We start from the raw sequence: 19,852 nt of genomic DNA on the forward strand, positions 1-19,852 counted from the left end.
CACACAAGTCAACAAACATCTACTGTCAAAATGCAAGTTACACCGGGTGAATGCGGAGAATGATCCTCTATACTTTTTCAGTCGAGTCAGCATTTTGTCATGTGCAGTGCAGTGCTTCTATATGTAAGTACACATTTCAAAGATTTCCTTGCTTACATACCACTTTCATAAAGCATTCTGTTCATGGGATTTAATGATGTCCCCCTATAAGTGACCAGAACATGGACAGATTGTAGCTGTGATGGAATTGTGATCTCCCTTTTTTAAAGTGCCTAATAGTAAATTTTGATTGTTATTGCATGTTGAAGGCCTTAGCTATACTTTCCAGTTATTGAACCTGCATACTAGAACTTGTTTTCTGTCTGTGAAGAACACAAAGATGAACATTTAATCGCATAGCCATTTCTGTCTAAGCTTTTACTGCTTCCAGTTTGTAAATGACTCTTCATTGCAGTTTCTCGAGTAAATAATGCTTTGATGTCATTTGACTGGTTTGATCATCCCAGATAGCTCATCTCTTAAGTCACAGAAATAAATACTGATCAACTCTCAAATGTGCAACTGTTTCAAAGTGTAGATGATGTGAGATGATTACAGCATTGCTGGTTTGCATGTTGTAGTTCTGTGCAGCAGTTACCTGTTAGTAACATACTCAATTTATGAAATGAATACCTTTGTTTTTTAAAAATAATATTTGCTCTATTATAGGAACCAGTGTATCTCAATTGCTCAAGCAGTATATAAACAGCAGTATTATAAAATTATGTGGCATTATTGACTAAATTCGTTAATCTCTTACGGTAAGAAGATCTCAAGGAAGTTGTTGAAACACTGCTTGCCAATCATGATGATGGCCAGTTGGATGCAGAGCTCAGATAGGCAGCCTGCTGGGTCACAAACATCCAGTGTAAGTCTTTGAAATGCATCACGGCGTGCTTCTTTGTCACCTGGGTATTTATAAAAGCGCCCCTGGAATAAAACATTTTTAATATTGGACATTTCATTTCTTTTCGTCTAAAGATATCTGATGAATATACATTAATTGATAAAATTATAAATTTAATTTTGATGTAGTAAAAACAATAATTAATAGTATCTGCTCATATAATATAATACACAGCAGTCTAGCTTGCAAGACAGGGAGCAAAGAAAGACCTGGATCAAATCCACAGCTAGATGCCCTTTCTAATGTCACAGTCTTCAAGGTAACCTAAGGAAGGGAAGCTGTGTACCCTGCCTGTCTGTGACTCATGTAAATCTTCTTTTGTATTTTATCATATTTCAACAGTTTGTGTCTCACATTCTCAAAGGCAGAATATGGGGACAAGTTCAACATTTGCCTATGAGAAACAGCCCACAGACCACATTCAGGCAACCCAGTGTACCAGCCCAAAGTTGTTAATCTGTTGCATGGATTCAATCTGTGTCTGGCTTACCTTCCTGTCTCACAAGCTAGTGTGCTGCACATTATGCTGTCTGAGCAGGTAAACACTAATTTATTAATTTGGACCTTAAAGAGGAAAATGAGATAAGGAAGAGATAAAATGAGGCAGTAGTCATACAGCCAACACATGAAGAGAAATGTGATGTCAGTACTGATAAATTTCCAGTCACAAATAAACAGCTCAGTAGGAATTCATAGTGACAGAAAGAGATGCATAATATAACAAATGAAAGAGAAATGTCAACAAAACATTGGGAAAGAGATTTACAATGAAACATAGTACACACCACAGAATTCCAGCAACTTATATATTTCTCAGAGATCTGTATTGTGTGAATTATTCTTGGTCCAACAACATATTTACTTACCAGTGGTTGAACACAATGAATGTGACTGTTAATGTATGTAGTTTCCTTTAAAAATGCTTTTCTTCCACTTTCTTTCTGCTTTTATACACATCTAGGCAACGAAAATTCTTTGATATGAAGCTGCTGTTAGAACTGGTTTATCTTCAGATTAAATTGTGAAGCTGAACATAGAGAGAAGCATGGAAGTCATTTGGGGGGGGGGGGGGGGGTTGTAAGGTTGTGGTTTTTCTTCATAAGATTCATGATCCTTTCTGTACTTCTGCTGATTCACATGAAAATGGTTTTAACAAACACATAAATTCCTTTCCATTGTATGTATCTATTGTTCAACAACTTATCGTCAGTAATACTGGTGGTATTCTTGCTCCAAAATTGTAAAGAAATTTTCATGATCACCAATTACGATGTTAAGTTTCTCACTATTCTCATTTCTGATTCTTCTCATTACTTTTGTCTTTTTCTGGTTTACGAGAGTGGTCTGAAAAGTTCCTGGCCTGATAGTGAAAACAATAATTTAAACTTTCAAAGAAGTTTTCTTTTTCAACAAAACCTCTAATATAAATACATTTCATCCATTGGTGTTCCAATACCATTGTCCGTTCTCTGTAACATTCCTCTGCTAGTGCTGTAAAGTACCCACATACAGCTGCGTTGGTTTCTTGAGTGTTCGAAAAGCAGTGATCATTGAGGAATTTCTTCAGTTTTGAGAACTGATGGAAGTCTAAGGGAGCCATATTTGGGACATAAGGCGGATATTCCAGCACGTTGTAGCTCAAACCCCTCAATTTTCCATTTCCAAGACACTTTTGTGGGCAAGTGCAGTGTCCTGATGGTAGATGATATTTTTCTTCTTTAAGCCGTTTTTGTTTTCATGAACGCTTGTGTCCAGTTTTATAAGAAGTTGAGAGTAGTATTCTTTAGTTATGGTTTTACTTTTTTCGGGATAGTCAATCAACAAAATTCCTTTCACATCCCAAAACAGTGACACCACGATCTTCCTCACCAATGGTACCATCAGTGCCTACTTTACAGCTGAAAAAGCAACTTCTATTCACTGCAGAGACTCCTGTTTGTATTCAGTTGTGAAGGGTGAATCAGTGTTTCATCCACTTATGTATCAATGCTAAAAGACACTTCCATTTTTCTTACAACTCACAAAGCACTTTTCGGAAAGTATCATGCCAATGCATTTGTGATCCACAGTGAGCACACATGGCACTCATCTTGTGCAAAGATTCCTCATGCTCAGTTTCTTCTGCAATGTGTGACCAACATGTTCCTTTAAAATCCTTAGAGCATTATCACTTTCAAACACCTTTATACGCTGATCTTCCAAAATCATATCATGCGCTTTGTTGATGATATCCGGAGTGTTTGCACTTTTTGGATGTCCTTCATGTGGAACATCTTGGACACTTTCACAGCCACACTTGAACTCAGCAGCCCATTTTTTCGTGATGTAAATTGAAGGTGATGAGCTGCCATACAAATTTAAAACCCATAAATGAATTTTTATCAGCATTAAACCTTCTTTTATGAAGAATTTTATCATTGCACAATACTTAATTTTTTTTCAATTTTCAACAAATTGCACATCACAACTACTTCAAATGACTGCCTGCAGTCAACTGCTGCCTGGATCTACTTGCAATTTTATAGGCATCTACTAACACATGTACCAATTTAAGAAGGGAAAGAAAATCATGCAGGTAGTGCTGTCATCTCTGGGTGAGGTCGACAGCCTTGTCAGGTCATATGAACTTACTAGATTCTTCATTCCATTCAACAGATCCTGTAATTCTTCATTTTAACTGAGGACAGTAATGTCATCAAAGAATCTTATTATCACTGATATATTTTCACCCTGAATTTTAATACCACTCTTAAACATTTCTTTCCATAGGGGCAGAAGACTGCACCCTCTCTTACAACCTGTATAGCCCAAGAACTTTGTTCTTGGTCTTCCAGTCTAGTTGTTCCCTCTTGGCTGTTTTACATATTGTGTATAACCCATCTTTTCCTATAGCTTACCTCTATTTTTTCTCAGAATTTGAACATCTTGCACAGTCTTACTTTGTCGAACACTTTTTCCAGGTCAACAAATCCTCGGAACATGTCTTGATTTTCCTCGAGTCTTGCTTTCATTAGCAACTGCAAAGTCAGAACTTCCCCTCTACAGCCTTTACCTTCCCAAAAGCCCAACTAACCATCTAACAGATCTTCAATTTTCTTTTCTATTCTCCTGTATATTATTCTTGAAAGAAATTTGGATGCATGAGCTGTCAAGTTGACAGAACAATAGTTCTCATTCTTACCTGCCCTTGCTACCTTCAAGATTGTGTGGGTATTTTTTCAAAAACTCTAACACTGAATCCCCTATAGACTCCAATTTTTTCTTCTATCCCATAGTCAGACAAGTCCTACCCTTCAAAGAGGCCTTCATCATACTCTTTCCACCTATCTACTCTTTACTCTGTGTTCAACAGTGGAATTCCTGTGTACTCTTAATATTACCACCATTGCTTTTAATTTCATTAAAGGTTGTTTTGACTTTTCTATATGCTGAATCAGTCATTCCAATGATTGCTTTCTTCACATTATTCTTGCAGCCACTGGTTGCTCTACATTTCACTTTATTTCATTCCCAAGGAATTTATATTGCTGTATTCCTTTCCTTCCCTGAACATTTTTGTACTTCCTTTTCTCCTCGACCACTTGAATATTTCTTCTGTATCCAAGGTCTCTTCACGGTTACATTCCTCCTATATGTGTTGTGTGTCCAGAATTTATGATTGTCCTTTATAGAGATGTCCAGCCCTTTCAACTGAACTGCCTACCAGTATTCCGTATCACTGTAACCACAACCTTAGAGAGCTTCATATGTGTCTCATCCTCAGTACTTCAGTATCCCTTTTCCTTCCACATGTATTCTTTGTGACTAGTCTCTTAAACTTCAGTTTGCTCTTCATTAGTACTAAAATGTAATCTGAGTTTATAGCGGCAGCTGGATGTTCTTTACAATGCAATATCTGATTTTGGAATCCCTGTCTGACTATGATGTAATTCAGCTGGAATCTTTACATGTCTTAAAATATTTTCCCAGTAGACCTCTTCCCCTTGTGATTAATGAACAGAGTATTTGTTATTACCATCTGAAATTTAATGTGGATTAGTCCTTTCCTCTCTCATTCCTGCTGCCATCTCCGATGAAAATCAAAATGCTTTAAAAGGAAAATTATAGGCCCAAACAAGAAAACAAAAATTTTACGGACCACAAGACTGGCTGTTTCACAGGCACTGCATCTGCTTCAGCTGGAAATAGTAGCAAAAGCTACAATATGCCAACAGACAACAAGGATGGAAAGATTGTTAAGGACAAACTTACCAAATAAATTAACCCTGTAAATGACACTCTTAAGATTAAAAAGTCATTAGATTGAACAATAAAAATTTAAAAAGATGCTGTAATCAGGAAAATTAATGAAAAATCATTGACAGACTCAATTTCAAATGTAAAATGAGAGCTACCAAAAAACAAAAGGCATCTGCTGGCAATACATGACATAGAATACAACAGGCTGATATACGAGTACAACTACAGAGCAGCAAGTTAAGTGTTTATCTTTTTCTGTGTTTTCCACATTGTATAGTCATTAAATTTAATTCGTATTTATCTTCATAAGAGGTTTAATCTCACATTTTTGTAAGTGTAAATTGATTCAGTCTGAAGTGCAATAGTTGCTCATTGAAAAGCCAGGTACGTAGCTCATAAACACATCAGCTTCCATATGTGGGCTTCCATATGTGACACATTGGCAGAGTAGCAAGTTGCACATCTTGGATTATCTGCTTTTGTAAATAATTTCTTTAATTAGTTTTGCTAGGATGTGTGCATGGTGCATGGCGATGCAGGAGGAACTGACAGAAGTTCGCGAACAGCTGAATGTGCTTTTGGCTACAGTCAGTCATATTCAGGGAGTTGCCTCTGAGTGTAGCAGTGGTGAAGAATGTGGCACATCACAGGGAACACCTCAGGTGTTGCTTGTTTTGCCCATGGGCTCTGCTTCCACAGCACCTCCTAGTTTACTCAACATGGGGGATCAGCCCTCACAGCAGGGACAGCAGGGTGAGTGGTGGGTGGTAACACATTCGTGTCACGTCAGTATGTCTGCTTGTGGGCCTCATCCGAGATGTGAAGGGGCTCTTGCCTGTGGCTGTCGAGAGTGCAGGTTGCAGTCATCTGCATGTTGTGGCTCACGTCAGCACCGACGATGCCTGTCACATGGGTTCTGAGGTAATCATCAGTTCATACAGGTGGCTGGCAGAGGTAGTGGAGACTGCTGGCCATTGGGAAGGGTGCAAGTAGCACTCACAATTTTCAGGATTGTTCCCAGAGTTGATTAGGGTCCTTTGCTTTGGAGCCAAGTGGAGGATCTCAAACAATGGCTTCTTCGCCTCTGTGACAGTCTTGGCCACAGATTTTTCGACCAGTGTTATCATATGGGGGTTTTTAGGACTCCTCTTAATAGGTCAGGGGTGCACTACACAAAGGAAGCAACCACTTGGGTAGCAGAGTACTTGTGGAGTGCACATGAGGATTTTTTAGGCTAGAGAGTGGTTTGAGGTGCTCTAATGAACACTCAACAGTCGATAGGCAGCAAGGGAAGTCAAATGGCGTTCAGAATAAAGATACTGCAACTGTCATAATTTTATCATTAAACTGTCAAAGTACTCATAATAAAGTTCCCTAATTTACTGCCCTCCAGGAAAGTTCTGGCACTCAAAGTATTCTTGGGACCAAGAGCTGGCTGAAACCCAAAGAGGAAAGGTCTAAGATATTTAGTGAGGCATGGAACATATATTGGAAAGACAGATTACAGGTCACAGAAGGGGGAGTGTTCATTGCAGTAGACAAAATATTGTCTCTACTGAGTTCAAAGTTGAGCGTGACAGTGAAGTCATAACAGGTGTAAGTGAAATCAAGTTAATTGTTGGATGTTTTTACCAGCTATCCAATTCTGCTGTGACACTTCTAGAGTCATTCAAAGAAAGTCTACTGTCAATAGTGTGTAAGTACCCAGATAATGCAATACTAGTTGGAGGCAACTTTAATCTGCCGAGTTTAGATTGGGATGTCTACCGATTCATTGCAGGGGGTACAGACAGACAGTCATGCAAAATACTTTTGAACATCTTTTCTGAAAATTGTCTAGAACATCTAGCTTTGCAGCCCAGATGCAATTGAAATTTCTTAGAGCTTGTAGCTACAAAAAGGCTGGACCTTATTGACAATGTCAGTATAGAAATGGGAATTAGTGATCATGATGTCATTATATCAACTATGGTTACAAAAGTTAATAAATCAGTCAAGAAGACTGGGAGATTATTTCTGTTTGGTAGAGCAGATAAGCAATTACTAACATCTCTCTTAAATGGTGAATTGGTATTACATAGTTCAGTAAGATGGATGTCGAGGAATTATGGGCAAAGTTTAAGCACACTGTAAATTGTGGTCTGGAGAGCTATGTTCATAGTAAGTGGATAAAGAATGGAAAAGACCCACCATGGCTTAATAACAAAATTTGGCGAATGCTTAGGAAGCAAAGGCTATTGCACTCTAGGTTCAAAAGAGGACACATAAATGACAACAAGCAAAGATTAGTAGAGATTCATGCATCTGTGAAAAGATCCAAGTGCTAAGAATACAACTGCCACCGTCACACCTTAGCAAAAGATCTGGCAGAGAATCAGAGAAAATTCTGGTGTATGTAAAATCGCTAAGTGGGTCTAAGGCTTCCATTTAGTCCCTTGTTGACCAGTCTGGTGTTACAGTTGAAGATAGCAAAACAAAAGCTTAAGTTTTAAATTTCACGTTTGAGAAATCATTCACACAGGAGCATTGTGCAAACATACTGTCATTTGACCATCAGACAGACTCCCATATGCACAACACAGTAATAAGCTTATCTGGTGTAGTAACAACTGGAACATTTGAAAGCAAATAAATGACCAGGTCCAGATGGCATCCCGGTTCAATTTTACAAAGAGTGCTCTATGGCATTGGCCCGTTACCTAGCTTTCATTTATTGTGAATCTGTTGCCCAGCACAAGTGACTGGAAAAAAGTGCAAGTGACTCCAGTATATAAGAAGGATGAAAGAATGGATGTGCAAAATTACACACCAATATCCCCAATATCTGTCTGATGCCAAACCCTTGAACATATTCTCGGTTCGAATACAATAAAATGTCTTGAGACTGAGAAGCTTATGTACAAAATCACCATGGTTTAGAAAGCATCACTTGTGCAAAATTCAGCTTGCACTTTTCTCACATGATATACTGAGGACTATGGATGAAGGACAACAGGTAGATTCCATATTTTTAGATTTCCAGAAAGCATTTGACACTGACCCCATTGCAGGCATTAACAAAAATACGAGCATATGGAATAAGTTCACAGATATGTGAGTGGCTTGAAGACTTCTTAAATAATAGAAACCAGTATGTTGTCCTCGATGGTGAGTGTTCATCAGAGACAAGGGTATCATCAGGAGTTCCCCTGTGAAGTGTGATAGGACTGTTGTTGTTCTCTATATACATAAACGATTTTGTCGACAGGGTAGGCAGCAATCTGTGGTTGTTTACTGATGATGACGTGGTGTACATTAAGGTGTTGAAGTTGAGTGACTCTGGGTAGATACAAGAAAACTTAGACACAATTTCCAGTTGGTTTAGCCCTAAGTGTGGAAAAATGTAAGTTTATGGGGATGAGTAGGAAGATCAAACCTGTAATGTTCACATACAGTATTATTAGTGACCTGCTTGACACTGCCAAGTCATTTAAATACCTGCGCATAATGATGTGAAGCGATATCATGTGGAAAGAGCACGTGAGAACTGTGGTAGGGAAGGTGAATGGTCGACTTTGGTTTATTGGGAGAATTTTAGGAAAGAGTGGTTCACTTGTAAAGGAGACTGCATATATGACGCTGTTCAAGTGTCTGGGATCTGTACCAGGTTGGACTGAATGAATACATCAAAGCAATTCAAAGGAGGCTCTAGATTTGTTACAGGTAGATTCAAACTATGTGTAAGTGTTATGGAGATGCTTCGGGAACACAAATAGGAGTCCCTGGAGGGAAGGCAATATTCTTTTAAGGAAAAACTATTGAGAAAACTTAGAGAATTGGCATTTGAAGCTGAGTGACAAGCGATTCTACTGCCACCAACACGTATTGTGCATAAGGACCATAAAGGTAAGGTACAAGAAATCACAGCTCATACAGAAGCATCTAGACAGTCATTTTTCCCTGACTCTATCTGCGAGTGGAACAGAAAAGGTAATGACATGTAGAGGTACAGGGTACCATACTATATGCACTGTAAGGTGGCTTGTGGGATATTTACATAGTCGTGTTTGCATAGCTCAGTTGGTGGAGCACTTGCCTGCGAAAGGTAAGGGTCCTGAGTTCGAGTCTCGGTCCGGCACACAGTTTTAATCTGCCAGGAAGTTTCATCTATGTAGTTGTAGATGTAGATGAAACTCAGTTACAAAATGGGGCATCAGCTTGGATATGGATTCCACCAAGTTTCCAAAGTCATTGCACAATTTGAGAATATGCTACTGGACTATGGTTTCAAGTTGTTTTATGTGACTCGATCTTAATCAAATACTGAAACACTGCAAAACCAAATATGTGGCAACTGTGACGTAAACCATGTTACTATTACAAAAAGTACAAATAAAACCAGCAAAGAATATGTAACACACTCAATGTTTCTGCAGTTGCATTTGGCTAGGAAAGACAATGAGAAGAAAATTCAGTTAGATCAATATGTTTATCTGCAAAATCAATGACACCTTCTTACATCTACCTGAATACATGAAAAACTTAATAATTAAGCAATGAAACTAACTATAGAAATCAGGAAACAGCTATGCTGCAGTTCCAGCTTGTTACTAGAATTGAAGAACTGGAAGATGAAATAATGAATAAGGAACTTGAAATAGATTCTAAAAGGGTCAGGTCATGCAAAAGACTGCAGTGAAAATTGATAAGAATGCAGACCCAGAAATGTGAACTGTACAACCCACAAAAATAACAATGACAGAAAATAACACAGGCAACATACGTATTATGTCCTCACTAATAAAACTGAATAACAGTAGTAATAATGACAAATTATTGAAATGTTGAATGTTGAAACAGAGGATATAGCTCATAATAATGACAAGAAACAACTCACATGCAATATTACTGTGGAAGAGGATCAACAAACAGAAAATCTATAAATAAGTACACTGGATGCATATTATAACAGACTGAACAAGGATGAAACAAATATATGAAACAACATGAATTCACAAATGAAGTCAGACACTAGACAACATTTAGAAACAGTGGATCCTATTTACAAACATATAGACACAAATGTGAAACTAGATAAAGAAGAGATGAAAGGATCATATACATCACCCTTCAAAATATAACCAGTTGGAACCAGTTGGGTGTGAAAAGTGTCAATCAGCCACCTTCCTCACAACAAAGGCAGTGACAGACTAATCCTGATGGTAAGTAATCTGTCTATAGATATTGAAAGGATTCTGCAATCCAGATCAGGACTACACAAAAAGATTTAAATATCTGAACATCTGTATCTACATAATATGTAGAGAGGCCTGGTACAAGTAAAAGGACAAATTAAAACTGAATCCTGGAACCTGTCTCCACTGTGCTACATTTGAACACATTTCTAATTATAGCTATATATATAATACTCATCAGTGCAAAGAGAGGTTACTATGCAATGTCAAATTAAGAAAAACAGATGACACATATCTGAAAAATGGGAAATTCACACAAATCTCCTCAGACCTCAGTTACATCCTAGAACTAGAAAATACAAACTCAGTTATTGTAGTTAATGATTAATAAAATCTCAGAAGTGTGCACTGACCATCCAGTACACTCCTGGAAATTGAAATAAGAACACCATGAATTCATTGTCCCAGGAAGGGGAAACTTTATTGACACATTCCTGGGGTCAAATACATTACATGATCACACTGACAGAACCACAGGCACATAGACACAGGCAACAGAGCATGCACAATGTCGGCACTAGTACAGTGTATATCCACCTTTCGCAGCAATGCAGGCTGCTATTCTCCCATGGAGACGATCGTAGAGATTCTGGATGTAGTCCTGTGGAACGGCTTGCCATGCCATTTCCACCTGGCACCTCAGTTGGACCAGCGTTCATGCTGGACGTGCAGACCACGTGAGACGACGCTTCATCCAGTCCCAAACATGCTCAATGGGGGACAGATTCGGAGATCTTGCTGCCCAGGGTAGTTGACTTACACCTTCTAGAGCACATTGGGTGGCACGGGATACATGCGGACGTGCATTATCCTGTTGGAACAACAAGTTCCCTTGCCGGTCTAGGAATGGCAGAACGATGGGTTCGATGACGGTTTGGATGTACCGTGCAGTGTCCCCTCGACGATCACCAGAGGTGTACGGCCAGTGTAGGAGATCGCTCCCCACACCATGATGCCGGGTGTTGGCCCTGTGTGCCTCGGTCGTATGCAGTCCTGATTGTGGCGCTCACCTGCACGGCGCCAAACACGCATACGACCAACATTGGCACCAAGGCAGAAGCGACTCTCATCGCTGAAGACGACACGTCTCCATTCGTCCCTCCATTCACGCCTGTCACGACACCACTGGAGGCGGGCTGCACGATGTTGGGGCGTGAGCGGAAGACGGCCTAACGGTGGCGGGACCATAGCCCAGCTTCATGGAGACGGTTGCGAATGGTCCTCGCCGATACCCCAGGAGCAACAGTGTCCCTAATTTGCTGGGAAGTGGCGGTGCGGTCCCCTACGGCACTGCGTAGGATCCTACGGTCTTGGCGTGCATCCGTGCATCGCTGCGGTCCGGTCCCAGGTCGACGGACATGTGCACCTTCCGCCGACCACTGGGACAACATCGATGTACTGTGGAGACCTCACGCCCCATGTGTTGAGCAATTCGGCGGTACGTCCACCCAGCCTCCCGCATGCCCACTGTACGCCCTCGCTCAAAGTCCGTCAACTGCACATACGGTTCACGTCCACGCTGTCGCGGCATGCTACCAGTGTTAAAGACTGCGATGGAGCTCCGTATGCCACGGCAAACTGGCTGACACTGACGGCGGCGGTGCACAAATGCTGTGCAGCTAGCGCCATTCGACTGCCAACACCGCGGTTCCTGGTGTGTCCGCTGTGCCGTGCGTGTGATCATTGCTTGTACAGCCCTCTCGCAGTGTCCAGAGCAAGTATGGTGGGTCTGAGACACTGGTGTCAACGTGTTCTCTTTTCCATTTCCAGGAGTGTATTTATTGTATTTCAATACCAAAAGAATGAGAGGCTCTTCACACACACACACACATACACACACACACACACACACACACACACACACACACACACACACACATATATCTTCGGACTAAAGACCATATATATTTCTTTCTATTTTATATAGCTCTTTTGTTTGATAAGTCACATCAACAATCCCGGGAGCAGAAAGACTTACCTTAGGGGGAAAAAAGGACAGGTATACACTCGGACACACACACACATATCCATCCACACATACACAGTCTGCTTGTGTCTGTGTATGTTCGGATGGATATGTATGTGTGTGCGAGTGTATACCTGTCCTTTTTTCCCCCTAAAGTACATCGTTCTGCTCCCGGGATTGGAATGACTCCTTACCCTCTCCCTTAAAACCCGCATCCTTTCGTCTTTCCCTCTCCTTCCCTCTTTCCTAAAGAAGCAACCGCAGATTGCGAAAGCTTGAATTTTGTGTGTATGATTGTGTTTGTTTGTGTGTCTATCGACCTGCCAGCGCTTTTGTTTGGTAAGTCACATCATCTTTGTTTTTAGATGTATTTTTCCCATGCGGAATGTTTCCCTCTATTATATGTATATGAGATGATGATGAGTCCCATACTTCTTTACAGAGCGTAGGGGAGTGACACGGGAGACCCGTGCCGCCTTCCCAGGCAAGGTCCTAGTGGAGGTGGTTAGCTATTGCCTTCCTCCGACCGTAATGGGGATGAATGATGATGATGAAGATGACACAGCAACACCCAGTCATCTCAAGGCAGGAAAAATCACTGATCCCGCTGGGAATCGAACCCGGGACCCCGTGATCGGGAACCGAGAACGCTACCGCGAGACCACGAGACCAGCTCTGCATGCTACTCTATCCTGTGCCAGTTCTTCATCTCTAAGAAACTACTGCAGTGTATCTCCATAGACACACTCCTGTCCATTACAAAACTGAACGTTAATGCCTCATAATGTGTCCTACAAACTAATCCCTTCCTTGAGTTAAGTTTTTCCATAAATGTGTCTTCAGCATCTACACTATATGGTGAGTTGCAGCTTTCCTTTTCATAACATTTTCCCACAAATTTCTTATTTCTCCAATTGAGTTCAGTGCCTCCTCATCAGTTATTTGATCTGGTACCATTTTCTGAAAGCTTCCATTCTCTTCTTTTGTGAACTGCTTATCATTCATGTTTCTGTACAACACTGCACTCCAGACAAGTAGAGGTGTGATCAAAAAGTAATAGGAATTTTTGTTTTTCTTAAAAATTCTTTATTTATTCATCAACATCAACTTTGTGTTCTTGAAAGTAATCCCCATCATATGTATATGATATAATTGTGCCAGTGCATTTTCCAATCCTGGAAGCACTTCTAGAACTCACTTTTCATTATGATGTTCAGCTGCTTCTGCGATTCTATTTTTGTCTCAATGGTGGCAAGACAACCTCCTTTCATGTTTCTCTCTAATTCTGAGATAGAAAGAAATCACAAGGGGACATGTCTGGTGAATATGGTGACTGAGGCAACATAATGGTTTTGTTTTTTGACAAAGCACAATGAACAAGCATTAAGGTGTGAGCAGGAGCATTACTACGATGCAATTTCCACGAGTAGTTCAACCATAATTCTGGTTGTTTCTTTTGATTGCTACATACAAGTTGTGCACGGCTTCAACATAGTATTCCTTGTTGACCATATGATCACAACATAGGAATTCATGATGTGCTATCCCACTGTAATCAAAGAAAATAGTGAGAAGAACTTTCACATGTGATCAAACTTGGTGAATTTTTTTCGGTCTTGGCTCAACGGGCAGTCTCCATTGGTACACTTGGGCCTTGAGTTTAATATTATACCTGTATACCCATGTTTCATCACCTGTTATAACCTACTTTAGAAGTGATGGACCATTGTTGACTTCATTTAGCGATTCCTGAGCAATGTCGTCGTCCCCCCCCCCCCCCCCCCCCCAAGCTTGCCATGAGCTCAAGGACATGCTGACATCACCGACAGCCTCTCTGATGGTAATTCAATGATTTTCCAGACCATTTTCTTCTTTTATTCCACATAGTTTTCAATCATTTATGTGCAATGACATCCAGGGCAGTCATCATCTTCAGTGTCTTCTTGAGCCTCTTCAAATCACTTTTATCATTCACAAACTTCATCTTACTCACAGTAGATTCACCAAAAACCACAGTCAATGTCTCGAATGTGGCACTCCACTTCCTTCCATTTCTCCAGTAAAATTTAATGCAAATTCTTTGCATTATCTTTTTTGAAAGTAAAACTTCACCCAACAGGTAAAACCTTTTCGAGTGTCAATAATAAACTAAATAGTTAAAACAGCCAAAAATGCAAACATACATCAAGAGCATGTGCACCAACAAGATTTTAAAAAATCTTGAAAACCACATGTATAAATCCAGCAAAACTAAAAATTTCCCATTACTTTTTGATCATATTTTGTATTTTCAGGAAAGACTTAAACTTATAATAAATGTTAACATATTCCACTTGTTCAAAAACACTTTTTGTGCTATGGCCAGTCTGCATCTTACACCCTCTCTATCTCAGCCATCCTCAGTTATTTTTCTGCTCAAATAACAAAACTCATTTACTATTTTAATGTCTTATTTCCTAACCTATTTCCTTCAGCATCACCTGATTTAATTCAACTACATTCCATTACTTTTGTTGATGTTCATCTCATAACCTCTTTTCAAAACACTATCCATTCCATTCGACTGCTCTTCCAACCCCTTTGCTGTCTCTGACAGAATTACAATGTCATTGTCAAACCAAAGAGCTTTTATATCTTTTCCTAGAACTTTAATTCCCTTTCCAAATGTGGCCTGGTTTTCTTTGATTGCTTGTTCAATGTACAGGTTGAATAACATTGGGGATAGGCAACAGCCCTGCTTCTCAATCACTGCTTTTTTCTATGTTCTTCATCTGCAGTCTGGCTTCTGTACAAGTTGTAAATAATATTTCACTCTATGTGTTTTATCTCTGGTACATTCAGAATTTAAAAGTGTCTGTGCCAATCAATATTGTTAAAAGCTTTCTATAAACTGACAAAAGCTATAAGCACAGTTTTGTCTTTCATCAGTTTATCTTCTAAGGTAAGCTGTAGGGCCAGTGTCACCTCACATGCCTACTTTTCTCTGGAACCCAAACCAATCTTCCCTGTTTTTCTATACTTTTGTAAATAATTCATGTCAGTATTTTGCAACCACGACTTATTAAACTGATAGTTTGGTGATATTCACACCTGTTAGCATCTGCCTCCTTTGGAATTGGGATTATTTTATTCTTCTTGAAGCCTGAAAGTATTTTGACTGTCTCATTTATCTTGAACACCAGATGCAATAATTTTGTCATGCCTGGCTCTCTCAAGGATCTCAATAACTCTGAGAGAAGATCATCTACTGCAAGGGTGCTGTTTTGATTAAAGTCTTTCACAGCTCTGTCAAACTCTTCTCACTGTATTGTACCTCTTAACACTTCTATCTACTTTCTCTTCTCATTCATAGCATTGTGTTCAAGTTGATTTCCCTTGTATAGCCCCTCTATATATTCCTACCACCTTTCAACTCTCCCTTCTTTGCCATCTGAGCTCTTGATCTCCATACAGCTACTTCTCTTTACTCCAAAGGCCTCTTTAATTTTCTGGTTGCCAGTGTCTATCTTCCCACTACTTATGCTTGCTTCTAGATCCTTGTATTTCTCACCTAGCCATTCCAGCTTTGGCATATTGCACTTCCTCTCAATCTCATTTTTCAGATGCTTATATTCCCTTCTGCCAGCTTCATTTGCTGCATTTTTACACTTTCTCCTTTTGTCAGTTATATTCAATATGAAACTTACTGGCAGATTAAAACTGTGTGCTGGACCGAGACTCAAACTAGGGACCTTTGCCTTTTGCGGGCAAGTGCTCTACTGTCTGAGCTACCTGAGCATGACTCACAACCTGTCCTCACAGCTTCAATTCTGCCAGTACCTCATATCCTACCTTCCAAACTTCACAGAAGCTCCTCTGCATTATCCAAGGATATCTAGTGGGTTTTGTTTTTTTGCCTATTTGATACTGTGCTGCCTTCACTATTATGTCTTCCAAGGCTATCCATTCATCTTTTATTTTATTCATTTCCCCTGTTTCCCATTTGTCTTATGTTTTATTCCTTTCCCCTGTTTGTCAATTGTTGCCTAATGCTTCTTCTGAAACTCTCAACTATTGCTGCTTCTTTCAGTTTGTCCTGATCCCACCTCTTTAAGTTTCTAGCTATTTGCAATCTCTCCAGTTTCAATCTGCAGTCCATAACCAACAAATTACGGTTGGTGTCTGCCCCTGGAAATGTCTTGCTGTTTAAAATCTGGTTTTGAAATCTCTGTCTTACATTATGTAATCTATCTGAAGCAGCTCTGTGTCTCCTGGTCTCCAGTTCTCTTCCTTTTCCCACTATCAAATCCCAGTCCCTTATCACAAATAAATTTTTCTCTCCCTTAATTATATCAATAATTTCTTTTATTTGACATACATTTTTTCAGTTTCTTAATCATCCTTGGAATTAATTGGAATATAAACTTGAAAAATTGTGGTGGTTGTTAGCTTCAAGCCTATCTTCCCTCTGATAATGCTTTTTCAATACTTTTCATAAAAGCTTGCATAAATCATACATTAAAAAAAGTCAGAAAAGTAGATAGCTATGCTCACAGCAAAAGTTTAGTGTTAATAGCAGACATGAATGCAAAAAGTGCAATTTGGTTCAGCAAGATTACAGATTACAAGGGAGCAAAAGGCTGAAAAGGTAATTCAAGGAATTGACCTGTTAATAGTGAATTATTTGCCATAGAGACCCTGTAAAACTCAGTTTGTTCTACCATTCATCCCCAAAATCCAGAGTGCAGTTGACAACAAAATGTCCAGGTTGATGCCATGTTCCTTGACTTCAGAAAGCCATCTGACATTTCCACACTGTTGTTTAATGAACAACATAGGCACTTACTTGGAGCAGATTTGTGACTACAATCAGAACATCCTCGCAGACGGAACTCAACATGACATTCTAAGCACAACAAAATTGAGAGATTTAAAAATAATTTCAGGAGTACCCCAGAGAAGTGTGATGGGTCTATTACATGTACAGTGTACACTGATAGAAAAAATCCTAACACCAAAAAATAATGTAGAGTAATGAAATAACAGACATACATTTGCATAGATAACATATTTAAGTGATTAACATTGCAAGATCAGAGCCTAATGTAAGTGTGAGATAAGCCATAGCAAATGTGAAATGCCTGTACATTAATAACATAGTAGCCAAAATGCTGAATGTAAGTATGCAAATGTACATGCATTGTGATTTATATGTATAGGATGTCTGTGGGTGAACTGGAGTTCTGTTCCTGCTGCACTTGGTCAGTCAATACAGGGACGGATAATGCCATTTGTGGATGATACTGGAGTTGTTGTCCAATGATATCCCACATATGTTTGACAGATCTGGTGATTGAGGAGGCCAAGGCAACACGACTACACTCTGTATAGCATGTTGGGTTAAAATAGTGGTATGTGGGAAACCATTATTCTGTTGGAAAATACCCCCTGGAACACTGTTCATGAATGGCTGCACAACATGCCGAATCATCAGATGGACATACAAATTTCTAGTCATGGTGTGGGATAACCATGAGAATGTTCATACTGTCCAGGTGTATATCCCATGTGTCCAGCACACAGACAGTCTGGCTGCAGGCCCTCATCTGGCCTCCTAACCAAAATATGGCCATCACTGACTCCATCTACATCTACATGATTACTCTGCAATTCACATTTAAGTGCTTGGCAGAGGGTTCATCAAACCACAATCATACTATCTCTCTACCATTCCACTGCCGAACAGCGCGCGGGAAAAACGAACACCTAAACCTTTTTGTTCGAGCTCTGATTTCTCTTATTTTATTTTGATGATCATTACTGCCTATGTAGGCTGGGCTCAACAAAATATTTTTACATTTGGAAGAGAAAGTTGGTGACTGAAATTTCATAAATAGATCTTGCTGCGACGAAAAATGTCTTTGCTTTAATGACTTCCATCCCAACTCGCGTATCATATCTGCCACACTCTCTCCCCTATTACATGACAATACAAAAAGAGCTGCCCTTTTTTGCACCCTTTCGATGTCCTCTGTCAATCCCACCTGGTAAGGATCCCACACCGTGCAGCAATATTCTAACAGAGGACGAACGAGTGTAGTGTAAGTAACAGAGGACGAACGAGTGTAGTGTAAGCTGTCTCTTTAGTGGACTTCTTGCATCTTCTAAGTGTCCTGCCAATGAAACGCAACCTTTGGCTCACCTTCCCCACAATATTATCTATGCGGTCTTTCCAACTGAAGTTGTTCGTAATTTTAACACCCAGGTACTTAGTTGAATTGACAGCCTTGAGAATTGTACTATTTATCCAGTAATCGAATTCCAATGGATTTTTTTTTGGAACTCGTTATTTAGCGTCAACTGCTACCTGCCACACCATACAACAATATTTTCTAAATAGCTTTGCAACTGATACTGGTCTTCGGATGACCTTACTAGACGGTAAATTACAGCATGATCTGCGAACAACCTAAGAGAACTACTCAGATTGTCACCCAGGTCATTTATATAGATCAAGAACAGCAGAGGTCCCAGGACACTTCCCTGGGGAAAACATGATATCGCTTCAGTTTTACTCGATGATTTGCCGTCTATTACTACGAACTGCGACCTTCCTGACAGGAATCATGAATCCAGTGGCACAACTGAGAAGATACCCCGTAGGCCCGCAGCTTGATTAGAAGTCGCTTGTGAGGAACAGTGTCAAAAGCTTTCCAGAAATCTAGAAATACGGAAGCAACTTGAGATCCCTTGTCGATACCAGCCATTACTTTGTGTGAATAAAGACCTAGCTGCGTTCCACAAGAACAATGTTTCTGAAACCATGCTGAATACGTATCAATAGATTGTTCCCTCAATAGATCATTCCCTCCTAGGTAGAACTAGCTTTAATCAGAAAACACAACAGACCTCGACCCTGTCCTCCAATGAGCTCTTGCTTGACACCACTGAAGTTGCAAATGACACTGGTTTGGTGTCAATGGGATGCATGCCACATGGCTTCTGGCTAGGAGCTGTCCTTGAAGGAACCAATTTGCAATAGTTTATTGAATCATTGTGGTGTCTACTGCTGCTTAAACTGTTGCTACAGATGTAGTATGAAACACCATTTGGTGCCAACTGCTGCTCAAACTGTTGCTGTAGATGCAGTACGAGGCACCAGAGCCAAATGCTGAACACAATGTCTTCCCTCTTGGTAGTGCAATGTGGTCATCAGGAGTCCAATCTTCTTGTGACTGTACATCCTCGTGACCACCACTGTCAGCAATCATGCACAGTGGCGACATTCCTGCCAAGTATTTCTGCAATATTGCAGAAAGAACATTCAACTTCTTGTATCTCTGTTACATGACCTCATTCAAACTCCATGAGTTGTTGATAATGACTTCTTTGTTGCCTTAAAGGCATGCCCAATTTTGGAGGTATCTAATGCTAATGGTTGTTACAGCATGTATTTAAAGCTAACCTCATTTGCATCCTCTTACTGGC

At 39.9% G+C, this 19,852-nt stretch overlaps 1 protein-coding gene across 1 annotated transcript in view; it reads right to left on the reverse strand.

Annotated features, from left to right (window-relative positions):
- LOC126335783 (anoctamin-4-like) overlaps positions 1 to 19,852 on the reverse strand; it is a 274,203-nt gene that overhangs the window by 49,464 nt on the left and 204,887 nt on the right. Inside the window, exon 15 of the mRNA XM_049999245.1 lies at positions 800 to 969. Within this exon, the coding sequence (XP_049855202.1) occupies positions 800 to 969 (170 nt within the window). The remainder of the gene's footprint in view (positions 1 to 799; positions 970 to 19,852) is intronic.

This window comes from Schistocerca gregaria, chromosome 2, assembly GCF_023897955.1.
Source record: "Schistocerca gregaria isolate iqSchGreg1 chromosome 2, iqSchGreg1.2, whole genome shotgun sequence".
In the NCBI taxonomy this organism is placed as follows: Eukaryota; Metazoa; Arthropoda; class Insecta; order Orthoptera; family Acrididae; genus Schistocerca; species Schistocerca gregaria.